We start from the raw sequence: 11,142 nt of genomic DNA on the forward strand, positions 1-11,142 counted from the left end.
CCTCAGAACAGCTCGCTGATCTCGGTCGAAAGTCTGGAAACTTGAATCCGCGTCCGGCAACTGATATCTTGCAGCGCTAGGACCCTGTCTCTTATACACATCTAGATGTGTATAAGAGACAGGGGTGGGGAGTGCCCTCCACACAGCAGCAGCCACTCTAACGGCCCCTCGTCCATGTCGTTGGTGATACCCACGCCCCTGGACGTGTGGGTGGAGGGCGTGGGGTGGTCTGGGGGCGAGGAGTGGCTACGGCATCAGTTCAGAGTTTATCTCCTTACTATGCTCCGGACTTCTCTTCTGCCTGGTGGGTGAAGGGATATTACATAACACGCAAAATAATATCAATAATAATATCAAAAGATTGAACACACACAATACCTAACCAGAACCCACATTATTTTAGCTCAAAATTTAAGAGAAAATAATGCCGTTTTTAAGTGAATTGACTTTTTTTTCAATATTTCATACGATATAAGTATTATAACCTTATTCAAGTGGATGTACAGGACGGTATGTATACAATACCGCGTAGTAACATTATACATTTTACTGGGTTTATATTGGGAATTTATTTATCTTTTAAGAAGGCATTTAGCTGGTGTCACGCATCGAAACTAAATTTTGGGAAGAGGCTTCTAGGAAATGAAAAATAAATCAGTTGTAGGTGTATGCTTCAGACCGGAGTAAATAAAGAGAGGTACGTTACGTTTAAATAAAATCCAAGTAAAGTGAGTTTGCCAAGGCTTGTTGTGAGAAAGAGCATTTTTAGTGATGCATAAATTTTGATTATCGAGAAGACATTTTCACTGCACTTCACTTCAGTTCACTTCCCTGCCAATTTTAAATGTTATTACGCACTCGGGCGCCACTGTTAGTTCGCCAGTTTTACTGTTGGCGAACTGATATTTATTTGATGAGTTCCTCAATCGAAGATCTTCAAATCAATAGTAGAAAAAACCTGAGGGGTTTGGTTCGTTTATAATTGTCCGAATAACATTTTAAATATTCATTGGCCAGGGAAGGAAAATAACAAGACGTGTATCTAAGCGTAAGTTTTAAAGATAGGTTCACGGGATACACTAGATAGAAGTTACAGGATACAGTAGCTAGAGTTTAACGACACTGCGTGTTGGTATGAGTGCCAGAGTCTAAAGGCCCGTTCACACTAGGGGCAACACACGAGAGTCAAGTGCCTCAAAGCGCATGCAGAGGCGCTTTGCAGCCTCTGCATGCGCTTCTTGACCGATTGACGAGCTAGCGATTGACAGGGGCCATGCCTCATGCAACACAAGCGCGGCGCTTAGTAGNGTACAGTCTTGTTGCCACCCCAACGCCGGCCACCTCAGCATGGCTGACGTCAGGATACGACTGGCGCAGTGAGTACAGTCTTGTTGCCACCTCAGCATGGCTGACGTCAGGATACGACTGGCGCAGTGAGTACAGTCTTGTTGCCACCCCAGCGCCGGCCACCTCAGCATGGCCGACGTCAGGATACGTCAGGTGTCAATCTGGCGTCTCATTATAATCATTAATCATATGTAATTGGGACGTAATATTCTCTTGACCTGATAGAGATTGATGACATGAGTCAGCATCTGGAAGACACGTGATAGATCACGCCATCAAGACCTTAGTTGTGGGCGGAAGCTGAAGGCTATATAAGGGCTAGCAACCTTAAGTAAGGCTCACGCAGTAGTTGATAATCGTTCCGAGATGTAGCGTGTCGGTTGAGTCTCCAACCTTATGGTCGACGCCGTAGCTTATACCTCTGTATCGTACTAATTTATTACCACCCCGTATACAAGATACGTAATCTGGACAGATGTGTCTTACTTACCTTCAGTACCTTATTCACGTAACCCGATCCTCAGGTAGAGCTTAATATACGAGTTCTGACAGATACGACTGGCGAAGTGAGAATGTGCCTTGAAAGTGATGTGTTTCTGTGTTTGCAGATTCTTTCTGCTTAGCTTCACCTAGATTTTAGGTTCATTTGTGTTAGAGTAATGAAAATAAGGTTACCCTAACTTATGACGTGCAGCTCTTTGCTGGGGGGCGACCGCAGCCGTCGCATCAACCAGACGCTCGCCAGCACCGGCACCGCTGTGGTCAAGACCAAGGAGGCCGTGGGTGAGCTGTGGGTTGTGAACGTTCCTATAAACATAAGTAATGAATGTGCCAAANGTGTATGTACATCAGAAGTGTATTCGTGGTGTATGCATCAGAAGTGTATGCGTGGAGTATGTACATCAGAAGTTTATGCGTGGTGTATGTACATCAGAAGTGTATGCGTGGTGTACAATAGCCGCGTGTTCGTTGTAGTCTCCATCACACGTCATCTGTCAGAGCATAACAGCTTTCCCGTATCACCACAGGGGGGGCGCTGACGTCAGCGCGGGGGGCGCTGAGCAGCCTGTGGTCCTCTATGACGACCGCCCCTGCCCCCAACGGCGCCCACGATGACTCACCTGCAGGTAAGTGGGTCACATGCCCGAGTGTTGGATCAGCAACTCCTGGTATGTGCGAATACAAAAGCCTGGATATTGTTTATTGTTGCCTATATGATGCGGGTGCCTATTATCCCTTATAGTCTTCTGCTGATACTCTCATAGAAACAAGTGACACTTTGTCCAAATATCAAAGCAATATTTGTCATATTTTTGGCGAATGACGCCCCAGATACAATCTGGAGGTTCTTATCTTGTTCAATTTTAGCTTCGTCCCAAAAAATGGTCGTTTATTTACGTGCAATCATGTTGACAGCATGAATGTTTGATTGTCTATGATTGGTGGATTTTGCTCGAAAGGTCGTCAATGATTGGCTGATGAATTAACGATCTCTTAACTTTTTTGAAAGTATAGGCCCTGAAGCATGCACAGAGAACGCTCTCCCGTGTATTACATTGGTTTTTGTTAATAATCCTGTTATAGAAAATGCCGGGAAGGATTCATTTTCTTAGATTAGCTTTGTTAGTATAGCTCCGAAATTTCTGGTATTTTATATGCATTCTAGATGAGAGCGTTACCGTTCCATGGAGAATGATTGCTTTTTAAAGTATTTGTGCTTTATATTTTACATTCATTGATTTATGATTATCTTTGAGCTCTCATTTATATCTTGCAAGTTTGACAAGTGAGAGCTGGATGGCTTATCGATTTTGAAATTAACTAATTTCTTGAAGTCAAAAAATCCGTCGTTAGAGTTTAGGCGTGCCATGAAACAGATGACATTTCACGCGACTTCCTCAATAGTTTGTTGAAATAAAATACAAATTTTCTATGATTTCCGTTGACTACATTTTACTTTCAGGTCCAGCAGCTTCCATCGTGTGCGCCATGACATGGCGCCCAACGACGATTTCTTCCCGCGGCCCCGGTCTTTTCTGACCCACCTGGTGCCGGTCCCTTCTTGCCTCCTGTCATCGGTCCCTTCTTGCCTCCTGTCATCGGTCCCTTCTTGCCCCCTGCCATCGGTCCCTTCGGTCCCTTCTTGCCTCCCGTCATCGGTCCCTTCTTAGATTCTACTCAGCAGACGACAACAGAATTTGGACATTTCATTTTGAAAAATTAGCATGAAAAATTTATCGTTCACGAACGGATTTCCTACTCACGAATATAATATTAACCCTGGGATTGCATATTCGGTTGGAATGAGAATCTTTCTCTGTTTTATAGGTCGTTAAATTTTCTTATGATAGTTAAAATTTTTCTATCATTCGTAGTACTAATAATTATGGGTGCTGCGCATTTTCGATTATATTCTTGTGCTCAGTTCTGTACTTAATGTGAAGGTAATCGACTTGTTGAATTAAAACAATGGAAGCTCTCAGCGAGTTCGATTCTTTGATATTATGGCGCATTTCAATTCAATAGAGACCAAAGTAATTCGTACCTGCATGTGATGTGTATTTTACGCTACATGAGCTCGATGTTAGCTGTACGTACGCTGGTGAAGTGAAGCTAATGCAGGTCTTGACAGCAACATGTTTATCACACGTCTGAAGCCAGCAGCCTTGATGTTTGTGGATGTATACAGCCAGCAGCCTGGATCTATTGATGTATAATATACAGCCAGCAGGCTGGATGTATTGATGCATGCAGCCAGCAGCCTCGATTCTGACGCTTGTGTGGATGTATACAGCCAGCAGCCTGGATGTACAACACCTGCTTCCGTACCGTGAGAAGGAGTGATGTTTGAGGAATACAGTAGGTATATTACTTCATTTGTTAGCATTTAAGTTTCGTTATGTGTCCATCTGCTACTTGCCCTTGAATTTTCAATTCTGTCTTAGTAGCCTAAGCTTCCATTAGTGAGACTCATTGTAAACTGTTTCATGTCGTGAGTAGGACTCCTAGGCTCAATTGTGAATTACTTTAAGTTTTTACCAATTATCCACTAGTTTTTAATTTGTCTTCAATTTATTATTTCAATTAATTGAATTTCGTATTATGTGCTCTTCAAAATATCTTTTAACCTTTGCTTTTATTATAAATATAAATCTATGGAAGCCTCGTATTTGAATATTTCTCATGAATAAATTGCTCAGCATATCATTGTGAAGTTCTATATAATTTCAATAATAATCGTTTCACTAATATTATACTCGAATTACTTATTGTTGCATTCATGTGTATATGATCGTTAGATTGACATATTTTAAGGTTATCTCGTTAAATTTAAATTTTCTTTTGGAAACATTTTATTTTCAATATTCGGACCTGAGCCTTCCGATGTCATTTGGACTGTTCCTTGATTTATATTCTTGAATAGAAAAATTATGAAAATTTTTATCATGATATATGTAAATGAGATCTATGGAACTAGTACAACAATCATCTGATGCCGCTGTGGTGATGTGCATTGCTAGGCCAGGATTTAAATATAATATTTTGTATTAATTTGTTAGTCGGATGGCAGAAGCTGCTCTGATTAGCGAGCTAAATTTTCCACTTTGGGAGTAAAATTTTGACATCATTTTCGATGTGGGTTCATTTATTTTGCGACAGTCAAGTTTTGATGATTGTCGATTTAAATTATGCTGTTCTAATTTTTATTTATTCTGAGAAATTGTATCGGCGCTTAGCTCATGATGGGAATGGGAATATTTAATTTCATAAATGTTCTTACTCAACCGGAATCGTGTGTTATTAAGTTTTGCCTCTGATCTGACGAGATCGTTTTCCTCGTATCTGATTTATCCACCATTCCAGTATTTCTTAGGCACGGTGTCTTTCTTTCATAATAATAACTGAATAATTTATTACCCTAACGTATGTTTAAGTGTGACGCTTTCTTTGCTAGTCATCGCCTGTTTACAGTTCAGTTCCTGAACTTGCTTGCTGACTCACTGATCAGTTGTTATGACCTCCTCTCACTGGAATACTCGTACCAAAAACATCGAACGGTTTCAAACTTAACTCTTGGACGTGGATACTTTGTGGTGACTGCGGACCACGTGCTATGGGACCGCGGACCACGTGTTATGGGATGTGGTCCTCAAGCTGTGGTCTTCTTCCTGAACCTTATTGAAAATTATTAGCGCAGTTGTGAAAAGTTGTCGTCACACGGTGGCTGACCGGCGGCCTTCCCAGACAATTGTGCCTATGATTTATGACAGGTCCAGGCAGCGGTTTTATGAGAATACTTCCATAAATTACCCCAAATATAACAAATATTTCAACAGGAAACTTGCAATCATGCGTTTTGTTTGTCTATAAGCGTGACGATAAGCTACTTTGATGTTTATGCTGTATGCTGTGAACTATATAAGTACTCTTTCAGTTACTTTTTTCATTCATTTTCATACGTAGTATCTCAACCATAATTTTCAGACCTTGTTGGACATGGTGAGCGGCATTGTTGCTTTACCTTCGCTTGTGAAGGTGTAGGTGTGATACTTTGATGCCCTTGAACAATTTAAAATTTATGCTCCCAATCTTCTTTCATATTCATTACACACGACATACATTTCATGCTCCCCTGTTTCCGCTAGTGTTGATTGTCTTAATTTGCCCGACTATGTGAATGACAAAATTGTATAGCTATCATTTGGAAACCAGGTATATCCATATGATCAATGTCAGGTTTGATTACAAACCTCATGTTTCATAACAGTATTTGATAAGACTTGTCCTCTAATGGTCCAATCGCTGTGTCAATTTTTTGAAGGAAGCCTAGAATGTTTGCTTCCATGAGCTTTGTTCTGAAGGCATTTATTAGGCATTATTGTCTCCAGTAGCAATGGAGATCCTGTAGTAGTTCGATCAATTGTAGAAATGAAGTTTTGTGAGATAAAGTGACCGCTTGGGTAAGTTTGACTGTGGTGAACTGTTTACAATTGAGACGATAAAATTGACGCTACATAAAGATGTGGAATTTGTGCGACCTTCTTAGCTCGAGTGTGGAATCTCAATTAACTTTAGCGTCCGAAGCGATTATAGGATCTTAGGCAACAGGCAACGGAATTTAGATAATTGAATGTTAGTGCTGCGTAGATGTTGTTAATGTGCATCGAAGGCCGCGGCAATAATCTAGATTGCAGCGCATGCCTATACATCTAGATAGTCAAATGTGGCTATGGTTTAGCCTCTAGCGTGCCAGGTTGGCAGGCTGTTGATGGTCTACTGTGGCTATGGTTCAGCCTTAGCGTGTCAGGTTGACAGGCTGTTGATGGTCTAGTGTGGCTACGGTTCAGCCTCTAGCGTGTCAGGTTGGCAGGCTGTTGATGGTCTAGTGTGGCTATGGTTCAGCCTCTAGCCTGTCAGGTTGGCAGGCTGTTGATGGTCTAGTGTGGCTATGGTTCAGCCTTAGCGTGTCAGGTCGGAAAGCTGTTGATGGTCTAATGTGGCTACGGTTCAGCCTCTAGCATGCCTGGTCGGCAGGCTGTTGATGGTCTAGTGTGGCTCTAGGTTGTTTAACAGGCAAGCTGTTTAATGTTTCGTTAACAACGTCTCGATTGCAGGTCTAATTTGGCCTCGAGTTCTGAGTAGTTTCGAATGACCGAATTTCGACTTTTTGTTACATTTCCTCCATTGTATTTAGCATCGTGCCCAATGCAACTTGTAACGAATGTTATCATACTCCTACATAGCGTAAAATGGTCTGATATTCTAGTGACAAATTAATCATCACTCACTTCATCTATTCGATCAAACTTTGATAGACTTCATTGTAATCTTTTATTCGTGTTACTGTCTTCTAAATTCTTTTATTTAAAAGTTAACCCATGAACGTTGTATCCGAACTTGAATGTGATGTATTAAAGATGTAAATTTATATATTGTATGCGTTTAAATTAGAGGTCTAATAGTCCGGTGGTGTTCCGAAAAAATTTACTGCACTGATAGGATCTCTTTGATACGTGAATTTTAACTCATTTTCTCTCCTCTCAACTCGCAAGAAAGCGTTCATCAGAGGCCTATTCCGATATAAACTTTTTCGGCATAGATTTAATTTTTCAAGTATTTTGTCCCATTCTAAAACATTTCCGTCCAGTTCTGGTCGCCAAGTCCCTTGTTCTCTAATAAAATATCTAAATTGTTGCTGTCACATCGCTCCTTCAAATTCAATTTTTTTGTTAAGCTTAGTTTACTTTAACCAAAGAAGTTAGACTGATAGCTCCGATAGATTCGTTTTATTCATGTTAGAATAAGTGCTTCGTCCGATGTAATTGTTACGAATTGTCAAAAGAAATTGCAATGATCGCGAATTCTTGGCAACGGTTATGGGAGAGCCATGGAGCTGCTCCAAAACCGCCGCATGCAAGAGATAGCTAACATATCTCCAAGCATTCGCTTGTCTCTGTTCGACATCAGTTTAGGACTAATAGACTTCCCATTCTCTACCACATCTTAGGGGACTCTTGTGTTCGTCTAACAACAGCTGCACTTATTGTGACGAATACCTTGTTGCATGCAAGGTTTCATGTGTGTATTTCTTTATGTTTGTCGGATTTCTCTCTCTACACGTTACCTGGGTGACTTGCCATGAAGCTCCTCCTCAGGGGGGACTTCTGACGCGTGTCTGTGCTTGTCAGAAGTCCTATGGGATTTCGCGTTCCTAGGGGGATTGTTCCTGAGCGCCCCACCGCTGAGCTCGCGGTGTCTGACTGCAGGTCTCTCAGTTGTGGGGTTAAGTTATTATGTAGGTAGGATTCCTTGCATTTTCCTTCTCTGTCTCTCTCGTGCGGGCGGCCGACGTCTCGTGCAAGCGACCTCTTGTTCGAGTGTCTTCGTTTCTGTTGCTTTTCACCTGTCCCTCCTTGTCACTTCGTCTCTTTGAGATGCTATTGCTGCTTCTTTCGAGCCAGCTTCAGCGTTCTGGACATCTGAGACCTTCCGCCCCTTGTGAGTGATGAATAATTGAGACTTTCCACCTCTATGGTGATGTTCATCTTGACTTTCGGTGCGAGATAGCTAAATAGCTGAAGCGCTAGTAAACATTTGGCCACTAATCTAACTAACTTGCCATGAAGCTCGATGCACAATATCCACCATGACTGCACGAAAGTCTAGAGTTGAGCTTCAGAATCTCTATGTCGGACGTCTAAATGCTTATTCTTGTTGAATTCCGAAATAATGTTTTGTTAATTGTTAGCTGTAAAACCCGGCAATCGTAATAAGAAAAACCCACTGTTGTTGCCTAACTAAACCAAAGAATTCGCTTCGCATGTGGTAATTCCTAAAAAATTATTCCCTGAGTGACCACCAATTTTCTTGCACGTCTTGGATCAGCGAGTTTGCGTGAGGCGATTTTTTAAAATACATGACTTACGATGACAGAGTTATTTTGTATAATTTGTTTTGTGGTTACGCAGAAACATTACGCATTAATGTGAAGTATGGACGCTCTGCGTTGCTATGTACGTATATATAAAAGTATATGCCACTGTTGGTTTTATTTGCCACTTTTTGTCTGATAAGTCGAAGGTACAACACAAGTTATGAGTATTAACATTCGATGAGCTGCGATAGAAATGCCGACATTCTCGTACATTTAAAGGAAATGAAATGAATGGTTCATGGGAAGAAAAAATCAATAAATTTCTACGCGTTTGAAAATGTAGCTTACGTCGTCGATATATAATATAGCCGTAAAATACTTCCACGTGCAAGTTGAGTAAATTTTCGTCCAACACGAGTCAACAGTAGAAACGATATTAAAACGTCTCGCTGTATAGATCTCAGAATTTGTTGGGAAGCGTTCATGATTGCTTTAAATGTATTCTAATGAAATTATACATGAGAATCATCGATATTATTTGTCTCCATAAAACCAGACGATATGAAAAAAAAAACTGAAAATTTGAATTGGAAATTAATATCTGAACTGCAGTGAGTCTTTGCTGCTCACTGATGAATAGCCAGAGGTGGGCAGTAGCGCGCTACATGTAGCGGCCGCTACTGCTACATTTTCAGTAGCGGTAGCGGTAGCGGCGCTCCATTTAAGCAATTGCAGCGGTAGCGCCCGCTACATTTAGAGCATGTAGCGGTAGCGGTAGCGGCGCTACATTTCTAAGTAGCGCTGCCCAGCTCTGTGAATAGCATATCGACAAATGCCGAGCTTCAGCTAAATGGAAATATTTTGGTGGCCCTGCGTTTTTAGATAATTTTATTTAGATAGCGTATTGTTGTAAGAATATCCGTTAGGAGAGTACGTATTTACAAATTCTCGGCCCGAAATGGCCGCCTCGTTAAACATACCGCAAAGAAAAATATTCTGAGAGAGAGAAGTGACGAGGAGATAAATGTATGTGATTATATACTTGAGATATCATACTAAGCTGTAAAGTTCAAAGTGTCATCACTGAAGTTCAAAGCCAAAGTTTCATAAGAGGCATCCCGGTATCCTGTAGAGTGTTCTAATATCCTAGTATCCTGTTCAATAATGTTCCTGATAAGCCGTCGTTCAAAGTTACCGACTTCTCAGATCCCACAAATTAATGTATCTTTCGCTCTCAAAACTTTCGTGCTCTTGGAGACCTTAATTGCATTCGAACCTACTTTTCACTTTTAATTTTCAATGTAAATTGCCACACTAAATATACTCGCCGAGGATATGTTTGAGCAAGGGGTAAACATCTCCTTTTTTCAGGCTAGTATTTTGCTCTCCTTGTAAACTTCGATACATTCCTAACTTCAACGTCGCTCGTTTTTTTTCGATCGGGAACTTTTTACCTGGGAACGTTTATAATTCGGTTACTGGCAGGGGGTTTTGCTTCCCAAGTTACGCGTCGAAATTCTTCGCCCAAGAAAACGAACCATAACTTAATTGTATAATATTCAGAAAAGAAAGATGGGATTATCTGAATTAAAGTTTTATATTTGTTTGTTAAGGTAAAAGGTCCTACATAAAGTATGCTTCACCATTTTCCATCAGCTAATCGAGCCTGTATTATACATATAATCTGTACGAATACGAACCAAACTTTAAAGATAAATGTCACGATCACTAAAGTCCGGTAACCTACGAACACTCCTAATTTCCAGACCCCAGAATTACCCTGGCATTTCAATAGATGTCGATGTCGAGAAAAAGCGCTGATTAACGCGAGTCGGGATCGGCAAACGGGACACGCTACGAATTAGTCAAGGAAGCCTTGCATCTGGAGGACAAAAATTCATTAGGACGAATTTAGTGCTAGTGAATGAGTCGACTGAAGCCTTATGTAGCCTCGTTACGCTAATGAGGCGTCGCTGCGTCGCTAGAGAAGTGCCGCTCATGCGTGCACTGTGAGTTGTGGTTGTTGTAGAGGACGCGCGAAAAAACTACGGAGAAACAACCACGCAAGTAGGTAATTAGTTTATATTAATAAATTAATTTCGCGTTGAAGATATTGGATAGAAGATACTTCCTCTGGAAAAAATTATTAACAACAAATATAACTTTAAGCAGGAGTCATTAATTCTCAGAGATACTTTGGGATATGAGAATTTAATAAATTTTATCTAGGCATTAACACCTACTGTCACCGTATTTTGATTTAAATTTGGTTTTCTCCGGATTTTACTGATCATTAAACTTCATTCTATTAACTATCACATTAACAACGTGAACCTGAACTGCTTCAGACGCAACATAAAAGTTACTTGCATCTGAGGAATAAACTGTCAAAGTATTTCGAGTGCGAATACTCGTAGCTA

General features: G+C 40.8%; 1 protein-coding gene and 1 long non-coding RNA gene across 2 annotated transcripts in view; both read left to right on the plus strand.

Moving 5' to 3' along the window:
* LOC125178936 (late secretory pathway protein AVL9 homolog) overlaps positions 1-312 on the plus strand; it is a gene marked incomplete at its 5' end in the record, with an annotated part of 1,304 nt that extends 992 nt beyond the window's left edge. The window contains 1 exon segment of the mRNA XM_047883840.1: positions 133-312. Within this exon segment, the coding sequence (XP_047739796.1) occupies positions 133-312 (180 nt within the window).
* Positions 313-1,394: 1,082 nt separating this feature from the next.
* Positions 1,395-2,466, plus strand: LOC125178937. Its single transcript, XR_007157088.1, has 3 exons — positions 1,395-1,433; positions 2,042-2,130; positions 2,376-2,466. It is a non-coding gene; the product is annotated as an uncharacterized LOC125178937 (long non-coding RNA).
* Positions 2,467-11,142: the final 8,676 nt, after the last annotated feature.

This window comes from Hyalella azteca, unplaced genomic scaffold (genome assembly GCF_000764305.2).
Source record: "Hyalella azteca isolate HAZT.00-mixed unplaced genomic scaffold, Hazt_2.0.2 contig13789, whole genome shotgun sequence".
Lineage (NCBI taxonomy): Eukaryota > Metazoa > Arthropoda > Malacostraca > Amphipoda > Hyalellidae > Hyalella > Hyalella azteca.